General features: G+C 44.9%; 1 protein-coding gene across 4 annotated transcripts in view; it reads right to left on the reverse strand.

The window, feature by feature from the left end:
• The window catches only part of GALNT14 (polypeptide N-acetylgalactosaminyltransferase 14), a 184,202-nt gene that overhangs the window by 64,882 nt on the left and 102,566 nt on the right, over nt 1-16,754 (reverse strand). For all 4 annotated transcript variants that reach the window (XM_077813658.1, XM_077813656.1, XM_077813655.1 and 1 more), the window contains exon 3: nt 760-858. In XM_077813658.1, the coding sequence (XP_077669784.1) occupies nt 760-858 (99 nt within the window). The remainder of the gene's footprint in view (nt 1-759; nt 859-16,754) is intronic.

Consider the following 16,754-nt stretch of genomic DNA (forward strand, 5'->3'; position numbering starts at 1 on the left):
GGTTACAAGAAATCTTTCCATTCCACAGCAAAGAGCTATGTAGATTCAAGACCCACATTGGAATTCAAAGCTGCTTTTAGAAACCTGCAATGAAAATGAAGCATACACTATATCCCCCTACAGTAAACCACAGCCAAGAACAAATCAACAAATGGAAGAATGGCCATGTGCCCAGACCTCTCCACAGCTCATTTAGAAGTGTTCAGAAACTGTCTTTGAAAATGCAGCCTCTTTGTGACCCATCAGAGCTTCTCAATTAACTCTCCTTGCTGGCATCACATGTGGCCTACAGGTGTCACTGGAGAAGCTCAAAAAATGAAACTAAAGCAGACCTCTGCAAAGCCACAGATATCCCTTGCTGGCTATGGCAAAACACAGCATTGATAGTCAAATGAATATAAAAACTGCCATCCCGAGATCCATCTAGATTGGTGACCTGCTTCCGACAGCAACCATTGTCAGATACTGCAAAGGAAGCCACAGCATAATGCACTTCCTTGTGCAAAACTGCTTACCAGGGGTCAGATGTCACGCTATCCTCAGCTACTGATCATCTTAGGGCCTGGGTCAGTAGCCTTTGCAATTTTACCCTGGTAAGCGTAGCTGAAAATGCTATTGTTATTCATGCAAACATCTAACCTTTTTTGAAATGTGAAGGAGTTTCTGTCATACTGTGAGGAAAGTGGCACACATGTTTTTGGAGCAGGATCATAAAAACCATGCTGCACTCACATATTCCTTTGCATAAGTCTGTCTTACCTTCTGATAGTTCTTAACAGAGTGGACCTGGCTTCGTTGTGGAAGGTGATGATGATACTTGTTGATGGCAGATCCAGACGATAGTGCAAAGTAGTACATCTGAGGAGGTGGAAAAGATACAGGTATCACTAAAGTTCCGGAATGTAAAATGGCAGCTTATTTAATAGACACAAACATTAAAGGCACAGTATAGAGGTAGACGGTACTCATTCAGAGTTCTCCTGGCACGACTAAAATAGTGGTATTCTGAGCTATTCTTTTCTGTTTGACCCAGAATCTATAACATCCTACTGTGTGGGATAAGATGCCTGGGAATTCTACCATCCCCCTTTCATTCAGCTTTGTTTCCAGGTGTGGGTAAGCCTACTGTGACTAGCAATGGACATCCCGAAAGAGGTTCAGCTTATATAGACACAGTGTTTGAGGAACCCAAACAGACTTTTGATGTGCATTCCTGGCATAAATATTGTTACATCGCAACACAAACAGTATTAGGCACCGGGGCCAGCCCAGAAGAGTTCCTGACAGCCTGACCAGCCCCGTCTTTCTCCTGAACTTTGGGGATTGGGACCCAGGGCATAAGATTCTTTCCCCATGTAGGTGGTCCCTTCCAGAAGGCTTGGGATAAGCTCCCAGATCTTGGGGCTCTTTTGACTGAGAAGTGATCACACCACACTGAAAACATTTGCTTATCCAGCCCTGAGTGTTGTATGAGTAAATGCATAAAGAAGATGTCTCAGATGCAGCTACGGTACAATGGTCACACTTTCTGCTTCTCTAGCACCCTTCATCTAGGGAGTCTAAAAGCACTTTACACACATTAATTACTTATCCTCACAATACTGTACAGCTGGTATTATTCCTCCTACTTTACAGAAGAGTCAATTGAGGCACAGAGAGGTTATGTGAATTGCCCAAGGCTACACAATGAAGTAGTGGCAGAGCAGCAATTAGAACCTAGGTATCCTGGCCCCCAGTCCTTTGCTCTAACCACTAGACAATACTCCTTTCTAGTTCAGATGCCCTCTTGGATCTACCAGCACTACATCCCAGTTCCTCTCCCTTCCCCAAGAAATGGAGAACAGAAAGCTCTTCCTTTTCCGAGTCACTCACCAATGCAAACATATACTTGGTTCAGTTTCTAACATGAGTGAGCCAAACCTACAAACAAGTGCACACTATGTAGCATTTCACAGAACCAAACAGAGCTGAGGAAATTGGTATTTCAGTGCTGACTGGGGAGAAAACTGTGGTCAGCTGAAACTTTGGGTCCTCAAACTGTGGGGCATGCCCCCCTAGCCCACACAGGGGGCGGGGATGGAGCACCACCCAGCCTCACCCTGCCTCCAGCTCTGCTCCGGCCCTGCCCACAGCCGCAGTCCTGGCTCTTGGACCCGTCCCCAGCCTTGGCGTCTTCGTTCCCAGCTCCACCCTCAGCCTCAGCCCCCTTATTCCTGTCTGTGTTCCCCCACCCCCACCGGAGGGGGTGGGGTGCAGACAGGAGCAAGGGGGCACACAAGCCTGAAAAGTTTGGGGACCACTGGTCTAGTGGCTATAACACTGGTCTTAAAATTAGGAGACCTGGGTTCTGTTCCTGCATCTGTCAAGGCCCATGGGCAAATCACTTCACCTCCCTGTACCACCCTTTATCTTGTCTATTTAGTTTGTAAGCAATCTGGGGCAGGGACTGCCTCTTTCTTGCTAATGTTTGCACAGTGCTCAGCACAATGGGACCTTGATTTCATACAGCTTGGGACTCTGGTGCTTCCATAATGTAACGAACAATTCAGGCCACCTCGTTGTTCCCATATATGAGTCTCTCTTTGCTTCTTGCCCCTTTGTGGTAGAAATAACCTCATGCAGAAGTGGCATGTGAAGTTCTACGTCAGTCTATAACAGTGATAGGCTGAATGGAGAGCAATCTCCCAATGTTCATGGTGTGTAGGGACCCAGCTTCTCCAGCCCCCCGCACCGCACTGTGTTCACTCCTCTGGCGTTTCACGCAGCCTGCAGGAGCTTTGTAGTTAGATCCCCAAGACTTTGCCATGCATCACCATCAATGGGTTTCTCTGTGGAGCCTGAATACGAATCGGTCTCTTACAAGAGAAACCATTTTTAAAAGGCTCCTTTGACATATTTAATTGGATCATTCTCCTGTGTCCTACAATAATACACTCACACTCACAGTAGTTTTTCCTATTAGCTTATATGAGAACTAAAACTAAGACATGTCTCTGATCCGAACACTGCTTGCTTGTTACAGACTGTATAATTACTCTCTCCACGTAACTTATAAACAATTATCCCCTAACTGCTCCCAGATGTGTGTCCTTCCACCCATTTTGAACCTGGCACCAGCAAGGAGTTCTGTGTATCAACCAGGGATACTATTTTTGGCAACGTAATGAAAGGGCGTGGAAAGCACTTGCAAAATACATCACCCAGACAGGGGGACAGTTTAGGAGATGCGCAGATTTATTGATTCCACAGAGACGTGAGGCAGACTCCTTGTACTTGGGTGTCATACACTTTTAAAACTCCAGCTGCAATTACGGTACAGCCACTTATGTACAGTATCTGATTAGCCAGCTGCCAATGTTTTCTTCAGGCAGGAAGTTGGTAGAACGGCCAAATCTCCAAATCCATACACTTCCAGGCTCTGCAAGCTTGGGTCCTAGCTCTGGATAATGGGCTGAATCAAAACCCCCGGGGCCTGATTCTCTACTGCCTTGCCTCTGGGGGGCCTGATTCATTATTCGCCTGCACCTATCAAATGGGTATAAAGTGCCATTGTTCTGACCTGGTTTTACACCCAGGTGTATATCACTGCACAAGCTGCAGGGCAGTAGAGACTTGGACCCGAGGTCCGAGTGCACCATTGCGCGGGTAAAGTTCCCTTCTGGCTCTGAATTTTGTGGCTCAGGACCAGCTATAGTAAGGCGCCTTCAAATCATGCTTTGTATATCTGACACCGAGCAGAACAGCACCAGTTCTCCTCCCACCCCAATTTTGTACATGGGTAGCTTCAGTGGTGTTATTCCTGATTTACACCAGTCTGAGCAAGAGGAGAAGCTGATGAATGGGGACATTTGTCAGTCGACTAAAAAGGAATGAAAAGTTCTAGCAAGGTTCTTCCACCCAGCCCCTATGTTTGTTTCCCAATGTAACAGCAGCTAAAGCCCCTGGTTCCTGAAGAGGCAGAGCACAGTTTAAGCTGTTGACTACAAGTGTTCTTTTGGCACTTGCTTGGGCGATAAAAACCACAGCTTGGAAAGGCATTAAATTCAGCATGTCCAGACTTATTTGGTGTGACAATTACATCTGGGGTCATTTCAATTTAATACCTCCCCGCAAGTGAAAATTGCAGCATGCCACCCTAAAATTGCTGTAATAATGAAAATAAACCCATTAAGAGCTGCCTGTGCTACCTCGGGCTGTCACTGGATAAATGCTTTCTGCTGCTTATGGTACCTCATCGGTCATCCAGTTGCCAAGAAGGGGAAAAAACCACAACATTTTTAGGAAACCAAGATTATTCCTTAAAAAAAAAAAAATTACTGCACTGCTCGTGTTTGCACTGCCGTGTAGCTCACAGTCGATGAGCCCTGTGCATGCTCTGAAATCCTGCAACGAGGCAGGGAAGAAGGACTAGTAGAACTATTGCTTATGACAACCCCATGCGAGCTTGGCTGACCATAGCATGGGGTCTGTTCAGCCTCCGACGTGCATGAAAGCCCACAGCAGCAAGACATGCCTGTGGATAGTGAGAATTAACAATCAGTTCTAACGACTTGCCATAGAGAGTTCTTCAGGGGATCCCAGGCTGTGCTGATTAGCTTCAGATCAAAAAAGCATTAAGATTTTGTACTGCCATCATGGCCTTCCTTCGCAAGATCGCAAAGACTCCACATGCAGTCAAAAAAGCTAACAGAAGGTTAGGAACCATTAGGAAAAGGATCGATAATAAGTCAGTAAATATCGTAATGCCACTATATAAATCCATGATACGCCGATACCTTAAATACTGCATGCAATTCTGGTCATCCCATCTCAAAAAAGATATATTAGAGTTGGAAAAGATATAGAGAAAGGCAACAAAAATGATTAGGGGCATGCAGAGGTGAAAGTAAGCCAGTCCAGTCCAGTACGGCATACCAGCAAGAGCCAGTACACCACCGATCATACCAGTTTCCCCAGCTCGGCAATTTAAATGGTCCAGGGCTTTAAAGGCCCCGCCTCTTCTGGTTGAGGCCACGCCCCCTGCTCAGGACTCTGGTGTACCAGTAAGTCCTTTCAGTTACTTTCACCCCTGGGGCATGGAACAGCTTCCAAATGAGGAGAGATTAAAACAAGTGGGACTTTTCAGTGTGGAAAAGAGACAACTGGGGTGGGATAGAGGTCTATAAAATCATGACTGGTGTGAAAAAAGCGAATAAGGAAGTGTTTATTTAGCCCTTCACGTAACACAAGAACTAGGGGTCATCCAACAAAATTAATAGGCCGCAGGTTTAAAACAAACATAAGGAAGTCTGTCTTCACATAACACACAGTCAACTTATGGAACTCATTGCCAGGGGATGTTGTGAAGGCCAAAAGTGTAACAGGGCTCAGAAAAGAATTAGATAAGTTCATGGAGGATAGATCCATCAATGGCTGTTAGCCATGATGGTCAGGGATGCAAGCTCATGCTCTGAGTGTCCCTAGCTTCTGATTGCCAGAAGCTGGGAGTGGACAACATGGGATAGATCACTCGTTGACTGCCTGTTCTGTTAATTCCCTCTGAAGCACCTCACATTGGCCACATCGGAAGACAGGATACGGGGCTAGATGGACCACTGGCCATACTGGGTCAGACCATTCTTATGTTCTTGCTCATTAATGAACTAAGCCTTCCTGCCCCCCATGAGGTAAGCTAACCCCATTTTTCAGCCTGGGAAACTGAGGTAAGGAGAAGTGAAAGGCTTGACTCTGCCTTATTCACACTGAGCAGCTTATTGCTCTGCAAGGAGTTCCATTTACATCAGTGAGCCTCCACATGTCTTAACCACAGTGGCTCAGAATGTCTGTATTAGAGACTGGAATAGAAGCCAGGACTGATGATTCCCAGAGATCATTTGACTCTGCATCCCCTCTTTTGTAAATCCTCATTACAGAAATAAAGATTACTTCCAAAAAGAGCTGGCGGGAACATGGAAGTTCCATTGAAAATGCCTTTTCATCAAAATCAAAACATTTTGCAGGAATATGCCGATTTCGACTAGATTTCATTTAAAAAATCCAAATGAAATGTTCTGTTGAAACTCTTCTCAAAGTTTTCATTACATGGAAAATTTTGGAATTTGTTGGGTTTTGTTCTGCATTCTGGTTCCCACTCAGATCTACTTCCAAGTAAAACTAATAGTTTTGTCAAGGCGTGAGAAGATCCATTCTCACATACAATCTCTCAGCCTATAGAGAAAGAGATAGAGCTGAACACATCCCTAGCACTCCACTCACCATTGAATAACAGATCAAATGCCAGGCTCTGGTTTTGCTCTTCAAAGCCCTCAATGAGTTGGGCCCAGGACCCTTAGGGGACCATTTCACTCTTCATGACCAGGCCTACTGGACACCAGGGGTCTGTCAGCTACATGGGTCAAACCTGAGTGAGCAGAAGACAGCAGTTTCTCTGTGGCTGGCCCACACTTTGGGACCTCCCTTCCAGAAGAGATAAGGCTGAGGTTTTCAAAGGCCCCTCAGGGTGTTCCATGCCCAACTCCCATTGAATTTCTCTGGGAGCTGGGTGCTGTCTCCTGTAGGTGCCATTAAAAACCCCAGCTTGAAGTGACCACAAATCTTACTGCCTTCAGGACAAAATGCACAACTCATCTCATTAACATGGCTCTGCCGTATTGCCCACAACACTAATGGTAAATGATTATATACCCTTCCCTCCCACATGAGATGAGGGGGAGCAGAGAACCAGAGACCGGCATTGATCCGACCCACGTAGTTCTGTAAAATGCTCAGATATCAGTGATGATCATGGTATAAACTGCACGAGGAAGGGAGAGGGAGATTATATATGTTAATGGGAGTGCTTCCAATGCTACAAAGCTTTACTAGCCTTCTATCTCTTCACTGTTTTTCCTTTCTTCTCCTCTACAGTGTAGTGTATAAGCTCATCATGTTCTATTATTTGAAAGCCACCAGACACCAGTGTGTACATAGTGAAGACTCGCATGTTCCTATATAGTTAGTAAATAGGGTTACTTGGGCACCAATCTGTGCCTGTGTAGTTGCTTCATATGGTTGATTGCTGTGTAAAGAACAAGCGACATAATGCTCTCCCACAAAGCCTAGGCATTTCAACAGGTCTACATTTGTAGCCACTCATCTGAGAAGACATTCCCTTTGAAGAGACATCCTGGGATCAGTTAATCACCATTTCAACCCCTGTTCTCCCTATGTATGGAAAGGCACCAGGCATCACAACCCCTGACCTCCCAACATGTCCACACCAATCATAGAATATCAGGATTGGAAGGGACCTCAGGAGGTCATCTAGTCCAACCCCCTGCTCAAAGCAGGACCAATCCCCAATTTTTGCCCCCGATTCCTAAATGGCCCCTCAAGGATTGAACTCACAACCCTGGCTTTAGCAGGCCAATGCTCAAACCACTGAGCTATCCCTCCCCCCAAATATTCCTGGAAGTCCTTGCAAAGAGGATGGAGGCAGGATTCATGGGTTCCCAATCCATTCCCATAGGTTTCATCATTAGAAAAGTAAATTTAAGGCTGGTGAAGGGTGCTAGATTGATAGCCCTGGAGACCGAAGACCCCTGTTCATCCACAAAAGTATTACACAGGCAGCAGTATTGCATCTTCCCATTGGCTCCACCTGCCAGCATGCCTCAGCCCTGAGCTGGAGGGACTGTGTCTTGGCATGGAGCACACTAGATCAGTCTCAATGCATATTTGCTCCTTGCCTTTTCAATGGAGAACGATTTCCTCCCAGCCCCAGTGCTCAAATCAGGAATCCTTGCAGACTCAGGGGTTTTAACTGTGCTATTTAGAGCAAAACCCTTTGCTGCTTGTTTATCAACTCAGAGAGAGATCATTTGGGTACTCCCTTCTATAGCTGTCTGCTGCTTCTAACCCAGGTGTGGGTCTGCTATGGGCACTGCCCCACCCTGGGAGTGCAAGCCATTGCAGCCCTGTGTTTGGTTCAGGGACTTTATAGAGAATTAGGAATGCTAAAAGACACAGCAGGGACCATAGTAGGGCAGAAGAGGGAATAGAGGAGTTGATGATTAAAGCAGCTTCTCCTTTGAGTTACCATATACAATAGAGATCTTTATTATGAGCCAAACCATGATGCTGCATCAGAACTCCTCCTAAACCTTGTGGTGTTTGAAATCCATATCCGACTTACTGACATGGGCCCATCTATATAACAGAGTCCCTTTCTCTATTCTGCCATACCCCCCACCTTAAATGACAAGGGCTTATACTGGAAACACCAATGAGACACTTGACCATGCTGGTGCGTGCCACTGAGGGGTCACCAATGGTAACCATGGCGTATGTAACCTTTGTACCTAGTTCATCAGCGGGTCGATTACTGTCCCAGTCAGCCAGGGAGTGGTTTCCAAATTGCTTCTTTCTCCCCCCTTTTCTGAGTGTGAGCGCTCTGCAATTGCAACTTGCACACATTTGATGAGCAACAATGAAGCCTGCTTCTTTCTCTCTCACACATTCTCTCTCTGTGCCTTGTTAACTTTCCTTAAGAGATGACAAACCTTGTCCTTCTCCCCTCCAGCCCTCAGTCCCCACTCACTATGTTTCTGCTCATTATTCCTTTCTGCTTCAACACCACTCACTGGCCAGCAGCTCTGCTTTGAATTTTTAACATTCTCCCTGTGATCCTAACGCTCCCTCACCCAGCCAGCATCTCACAAAGCATCCTCTGCATATTCATTCTTAACAGCTGGCCCTGTCTCCAGAGCTACACTACCTTTCAGCTCCCTGCAAATCCCCCTCCTCTCCCTTCCACTCAGAAATACAGGGAAAAGAGATTCAGCCAGAGTTTGGCTTGCATCACTCAGCTTTGCCCTCACACTCCAAACCAGAGCTGTCCATAGAATGCCAAACTGCAGTACAATGTATTGTATAAATGTATCTCTCAGGTTCTCAGCTACACATGGACAAACCTAAAAACATTTCCGGGTCAGGGGTTCAGATGAACAGCCCACAGTCTGCACGAATATCCAAACTAGATAAACCTTTTTGAGCAGAGATGTTAAGAATGTTACATAGTGATTTGATGTGCATGAACCAGGAGCCATATACTCCAATACTGAATCAGAGGCAGAAAAAGACTCATGAGAAAAAAATACTGGAAAAGAAACATCCTTCTTTTAAGTGTAGGTCCCTGTGACCTATTAACACCAGTACCGGAAGGGGTTAAGCAGCTGTTCTGAGGCCACCCTACCCCGTCCACACCTACAGAGCATGCATGGCTTGTAGGAGGGACTCAAAAGGAGAACAGGCCAGTAGACATAGAGGTGAACTGACTTATGCTCTGAGCTCCTGGCTGATGTGGCCCAAAGGGATGAGACTTGTGATTCTCAGAAGGTCTGACATTTTATAGTTGATTCCACTTATTTAATGTCTTGTCTTTACCTGTTGGGAAAGACGGGACTGGTAGGGAGTGGTCCAGGAAGGCAGCAATATAATGCCTTAGGGTGCAGGATTTAGCTGCCTACATGGTGCCCTGGATTGGAGCCTGAGGAAGGGAGTTGGAATGTCTTTCCCTGCCAATCGCTAGGGGTTGCTGAAGGCAGAAGCCTACCCCGATAGAGGGGGTATAGAGAGAGAAGGCACTCAGGACAGACAGGTCAAGATCCCAAGATGTCAATCCAGAGCCCCCTCTGTGCCACTGGCAGAGCAGGTGCCAGCTCATGTCAAGGTCCTCATGTCTCAGCTGAAGGCAGACAAGTACATAGCTGGAATCAGTCTGTATTGTTAAAACACTTACTAGAATTCTAAGAATGTGTTTAGACTTCATTGAATGCTTGTGCGTTGCTGCATGCCTTCATCTCATAGCATCTGCATCCCATATTGTAAGGGAACATTTCAGCAGTTGCTCTGTGAGCCTCTGTGACTGGGTAAGTCACTAGACAGGAGTGAAACATTAATTAGTGTGAAGGGCTGATCTTCAACAGAAGGTTTTACACCCTTCCCAAAAGGAAAGGTCCATCGATACCAGATAGACTACTGTGGGATGTTGCAACTAGAATTTCCCTACATAACATTAACAAGAGGACAGAAGACTTTGTTGTTCTTCCCTCCTCCCCATGAAAATGAATCATGCAAGTGGATTCTTGCCATCAGCTGAGTTTGCAGCTCAGAGCACATGGCAGGAGGGGGATGGACAAGAAGGAACTGATTATTTCTATGCTGTTTGGACTCTTAGGGGGAAAGGATTTTCTAAGCATAAGCAAGAGATCCTCAGCTGCTTAGTCTTGGTTAGTCCTGAAGGACATATAGAACTTGCTCAGCACAGATGCTTCTATTATCTTTTGAAACTTAAGATTGTAACTCATTTGTGTATGTATGCTTACCTGCTTTAACCTTGTAAACAACTTCTTGTTTCCTTTTCCTATTTTATTAAATCTTCATATAGATTATTATAGGATTGGCTACAAGCGTTTTCTTTGGTGTGAGATCTAAGGTGCAATTAACTTGGGCTAAGTGAATAGTTCTCTCTGGAACTGGGAGTAACCTGAATATTGCTGTGATTCATGGCGTATGGGACCATCCATCACAAAGGTAAGCTCACCTGGGTGGTGAGATAGACTGGAATAATTAATGGGACTGTCTGTGACTCCATGTTAAGGCTGTTAGAGTTTTCATTTGATAATAGGTTGCTGAAATCTAAGGACAGAACTCACAACCAATTTGGAGATTGTGTCCTGGATCCTAACAGTCTACCCTCAAGTTGGTACTCACACTTGAGTCACTGCAGACAGAGTTACAGCCTCACCTAACCCAGAGGGTTAGCTGTTTGCTGGACTCTTTATATACCGCAAAAAGGGTGGTCATCAAATACGTAACGTGGCCAGAGTTATGGAAGGGGCAGACCACTGCAAAACCACAGCGGCTGTCAACAGAGGGCACCAAGAAAGAGAGAACCTGCCCAGCCACTGGATGGTGCCTGTGGTGAGTGATCTCCTTCAGGGTTCCATAGGAACTGAAATAACTTAAGTTACAAGAATTCCCACAGAAACTTCATAAAAAGAGAGCTTCCAGATAAAGCAAAAAGCCACCCAACTCTTTGTCCAGCCTAAACAAAATATTTTTGGACTGGCACAGACCTCTGAAAAGCTCCCAGGCTGAACTCAGTCTTTCCAGGCCAAAACAGGCCTCTGCTCAACCCAAGCTCCCAGGAGAGACTACTCTTCCAAAAGCTGGGAGAAGCTTTATAACCCCTGTACTCCACCCACATTAAACTCCAGCCAATCGGCGATCAGGGTGGACCTCTCTGTCACAGTGAGAACAGCAGCATTCATGTTATTTTGGTTCCTGATCCACCAGGCATGCAGGGGTGGGCGGGAACTTCAATTTATAAAAGAGGCTGGTGCCAATTCAGTCCTGGATGAAGAGAGGGTTGTTTTTTGTGAATCAGTTCATCCCTCTCTAATCTCAATGGCTGATTCCCAGCTACTGGAGCAGTGTGTCCTCTATTATTTCATTGTAATTCTTCTCTCCACAGACTTGACTACACTGTGAAAAAGTGAGCCAGTCTCGATAGCAGGTGGTGATGAAAATCACTGCTCTGTAGTAATTTGAGAGAAGGTCAGGTAAGTTCACCACCCACTGTTGCAAAGCATGCTAGACACCTGTTGTGTTGGGGAAGAAAAGATTGGATTCCCAGGTCCTTTGCTACAACAGGTGCTGAACTTGATTGAACTTTCCATTCCTGCAGGACAGCCATTTTCAACACCACTGGGGATGAGCCCATAGGACACCAATTGTCATAAAGGAAGTCATTTCCCTAATGATAGACACTGCTTAAATCTCTCAATGTTGTTTGGCAACTGACCCAGCTGGAGCACAAATATATGTGACGTATATTGAAATGCTGTAGATATTGGACTTCAGTGAGACATCATCTAGCAACTCATTTGCCAACTAGTTCAACAGTTCATAGATTTAAAGTCCAACAGAGTACAATTTGATCATCTAGTCTAACCTCCTTTACATCACAGACTATAGAACTGTACCCAATTATTCATGTATTGAACCTAATTGTTTGTGTGTCACTAAAATATATCTTCCAGAAAGGCATCCAGTCTTGATCAGAAGACTTCAAGAGATGGTCACTCAAGTGGCACTTTTCTTATTACAATCCACATACACATATAACACAATACAAACAACATACGATCTACATAGACACAAGTGCTTCCCATATGAGGACATCTAGGCTGTTTTCTTCACACCACTCACTCCTGTGTTACCAGACTCTGACCTCTAGATTCTTCCCCACGATTATGTCCTCTTTCCTGCATATCCTCTCAGATTCCTCTGTCAGGCAGCTCTGACATGCCTGCCATATCCAGCACCAACCAGTATTATTCTCCCCATCTTAAATGACTAGACTTCCAATCTCACTGTTCAGGAAGATTTATAGTGAACCTGCTAAAGAGACAGCCATGCATAGCCTGATACATCACGTAAATACTGGAAAGGAATCCACACAAAAAACAACCCACTAGCCAATATGAAAAGCACAGCGCCCACCCCACAGAGAGGAATCATACGGAGTGTCTTTTACATAGCTCAGTGCTGCCCAAATTCAAATTAATTCAGAGAAGCTATAAATAACAAAACCAGATGAGCAATAAGTTAGATCACAGGCTCTCAGCCTGGGGGTCATTGCAGGTCCAGGTGATTGCCACATTGCTCTCTTCCTTTGTAAAAAGTGGTCGGCTCAACCCTTCTGTCTGTTGTAACATGGGGTCATAATATGGGAAAGGTTGAGGGGAAAGAGAGAGAAGAGGAGGTGTGGTGACTGTGGAATTCTAAATTATGCAAACCACCAAAAGTCATAGCACAAGACTGGAACGGGGGAGGGCAATTGGCACGTCACATTGAGTTCTTTGCAGCGTGCTCGTCTGGTGTTTCTGTAAGGCCATACATTGTACTGCCGTAAATCTATTCTCTGAACACCTGGCAGTTGCATAGCCCTGAGTGGTATGTAGTGCTGTGTAGCACCCTGGCTACTTGCCTGGCTTTTAGCAAGTCCTGCATTCAAGGTCAGGCACAGTTGCTGACCTGCCTTAACAGCCTTGTCAGAGCAGGTCTTTGTAACCGAAAGGATTTGCAGCACGTAGGGTTGTGCTGCTTTGGTTGGTTACAATCATTTGCTTCTTTTATGGCTGCTGGGTGAGGCTACTGGGTACAGCTCAGAAATCTCCAGAGATTTCAGTGTAGGTCAGAGAGCTGTGACTTTGTACACAACTGTAACGTAACCAGAAGCAGACAGCAAAGTTCAATGACCATGGCATGTATGATAACCTTTACGGATCAAAGCCCAGCGGTTCCAGGTAAACTGAATGGTTCCGGAGATTATTAGGATGTAGAACCTCTTATTTGTAGATTGTTTGTTCAGATCTACCTCAGGTTAGTAACGACTAAACGATGTGATATGAAATGAGCTGGTGACATAGAGGATTAATACTAGATTGGGAGGAGTTGCAAATTCAAGTAAGGACAGAGAAATAAAGGACCTAGAAAGATGCGAGACAGAAAAGTAATTTGAAACAAATTCTTGATGTCACTGAGGAACCTGGAAAGCAGCAGTGCTGAAAGAGATTGATAATGGATAGCTAATCAGACATCAGATTGCAATATAATATGATAGCAAAGAGAGCCAACCCAATTTCGGCCTGCATATCCAAAGGCAAAACATTGTGGAGCAGGGAGGTAATCGCCACTTCTCTGCATAGTTATAGTGCAACCACAACTAGAATATTCCACACAGTCCTGGATACCACATTACTAGAGGAGAATGACAAATCAGAGGGAGTTCAAACAGGAGCAACAGAAACAATCAGGAGCTGGAAGGGATGAGGAAAATTAAAACAGCTAAATATGCATAGCTAAGCTAACAGATGACTGTGGGAGTGGGAAGGGGCTTGGGTGGGAGCGGGAAGACACATGATAACAGTCTACAAATATTTGGAGGCTGTTAACACCAAGGATGGAGAGGAATTATTTAGCAGTGTTTAACTAGAATTAATTGGATGAAACTGAGAAAGGGAAAAAAAGAATATCAGGAAGAATGCTTGGCGTGTAAGATCTATTTGGCTATGGAATCGACTCCTGAGGGAACTAGTAGAAACCCCATTGCACGAGATGGGTCAAAATCCTAGAAAAGGGGATGTAGCGAACCATCCTACACTGGCAGGGAGATGGAGCAGATGAGCTAGTTAGTCTTGGCCATTTCTGAGATTCTGTCTAGCACGTACGGTGCTGAGTGCAGCCGATATACTGCTACAAGAAGCGTACAGTACCGTAATGGGGTCAGGGTCCCAGAGCTGAGTCACATAGGGAATAACACCCAGAAGATCGTGAAATTGTGAAGTGGAACTTTCTAGTGCTTGGCTTGGCCCCAAGGGAAATGTCTAGGCTAAGATGTTGGAAGTGGGAGCCGTGAGAGAGAGAGAGAGATCTAAAAAATTATTCAAACAGCTAAATTTCAAAAAGGGGAAAAAATGCAGAAGGAAACAAAATAACCATGTGTGTGATGTGCTGCCTGTGAACCCTGAGACTTGTCAGATGATGCATTTATTAAAAATTCACAGGATTTTTGTCTTTGGAAAAGGAAAGAAGGGGGAGAGCCTATTAAAACTGAAGGAGAGAATAGCACGGCTGCATTTAAAAACAAGATTAACCAGATTGTGTGTCTTGATTTTCAAAGCAGCTTGTGAATAATTTAGACTTCCAGGGCCCTCCACACAGATTCGGGGTTTGTTTTGCTTGATTCCTTCCCCCCCCTACTTTTTTGGAGCAGGGGAACAATTACTTCTCCGTTTGCAGTAGGATCTAGAGTATTGGCCAGATTCTGATATCACTTTTACCAGCATTAATCTGGAGAAACAACACTGACTTATGGATTTCATGTTGTGTAATTAAGAAAAGAATCCAGCCACATGCCTCCACATAGAAAGCTACTGACCTTTTTGTCAGGATTTCAGATGCTAGGAACCCTTGGAAATTCCATTTGGCGTGTTTAAAAACCACCCATGCAAAGACTCAGTAGGGGTAATAGTTTCTACCAAAGCTTTGCGATTCCACCTGTTAGGGTGAATCCGAGGCACTACATCATCCCTTTTGTTGCAAACCAATTAAAAACAAACTCAGAAGCACCCACCCCTGACCATTCAAATCCCTAAGCTAAAAGGGTTTCCCATTATATCCCTAACGGCTAAATTTTGACACAGGAGTCCAACAATATTGCCAATGGCCACCCTATCTCTGTAACTGCAGGGTAGATTACAATAGTGCCTAGATACATAGATAGACGGCCGGACATATGAGTGAAAGGCAATGGTAATAACCATAGCTCAGACAGCTAGGTATTTTTCCTTGAGAAAATGCCAGATGACAGCTTAAGGGAAGAAAGTGTCTGATAGACTCAACTAGCAACAGCAGTGAAGCTCAAGGAATTAGTTTCCCTATTTACTAAAACTTAGGTTTGATTTTAGTCTAAGCAAATACCATTGGCCAACAGAGACACTGAGACAAAGCTTAAGTTAACACATTTTATTCCATCAGAACTATCTGAGGCAAGTTATCAAAGTAATCGAAGACTCACAATAATGATATGACAAATGATCAATACATTAAAGTGGTTGGAGGCATACAGTATTGGAAGAAAGAGTGATCAATGAACTAAAAGAACTCAGCACACAGAGTGATGAAGCAATATGCCTTCTGTGAAATAATCAAAAGGCATCAATGCCGTTTAGTTTACACACAGTGCCTGCTCTTTTGCTCTTGGTGAAGGGCATCAAGACAAAGCTTTGTCTTATCTAAAAAGAGAATCCTCTCTTTCCACTTGAGGGACGAATGGAAGCAGACTTAGCTTGTCCTTGCACACTTAGCTCAAAGAGGAGGCCTACTTTGCTATTTGTGTCACCCCTCTCTGGGATAGTCCAAATAATGAAGGTGCTATAAAATTCAGTGTAAGCTTGATGAGTAAATGCAAGGTCAAGCCTGCTTGCCTGCTTTCTAAAAATGATCCAGAATGGGTAGGCTTTATGAATGGTATTACGGAAGTTATCTGGATTGTCAGTTGCAAATGCACTGGTATATATCCTTAACTTTACTGGGTTTCTCCTAGGAATCTGGCTATGGTATCTGTGCAATTGTTTCCAACAGAACAAAATTACTCAATAATATTAGTTCATTCTCTCTCTTTGTGTGTTTCTATTACAATAGCCACTTGTTCTCCCTTAGAAGATCAGTTGTCTTCCTAGAGTCAAAGAGTTAATTTAAATTAGCTCCTTGACAAGGATCATCACATTCAGCCTCAACGCCAGACAGTCCGTAGAGTTGGCTGGAACGTCATCAGAGGATTTCAGTCCCCAGACTGCTGCTGCACCTTTTGGGAAAGAGCATGGCCCTTTAAGAGATGAGGGGATGGCTTCCTTCCTAGGGGATGGCTGGAAACTGTCTTTTGAATGGCTGGCTGGTTTCTCAGCATGGTTGCTCTCCACTTGTGAGTGATGGCCTTAGGCTTCACTCACTCTTTGTGCCTGTCACCCTTTCCATAAGCAACTGTGTCACTGGCTGTGAGCGGTGGCCATTCCATAGACCCAGATTCCACTGAGCTGAGGCCTGGGGCACTGATTTCAGGTGGAAGAGCTAAGATACCGTGACAGGGCCAACCCACAGGCCCTCCAAGCTGGGAAGTGGGAAGGGACAACCCACAGCTATTGGGG

Source organism: Eretmochelys imbricata, chromosome 3 (genome assembly GCF_965152235.1).
Source record: "Eretmochelys imbricata isolate rEreImb1 chromosome 3, rEreImb1.hap1, whole genome shotgun sequence".
In the NCBI taxonomy this organism is placed as follows: Eukaryota; Metazoa; Chordata; order Testudines; family Cheloniidae; genus Eretmochelys; species Eretmochelys imbricata.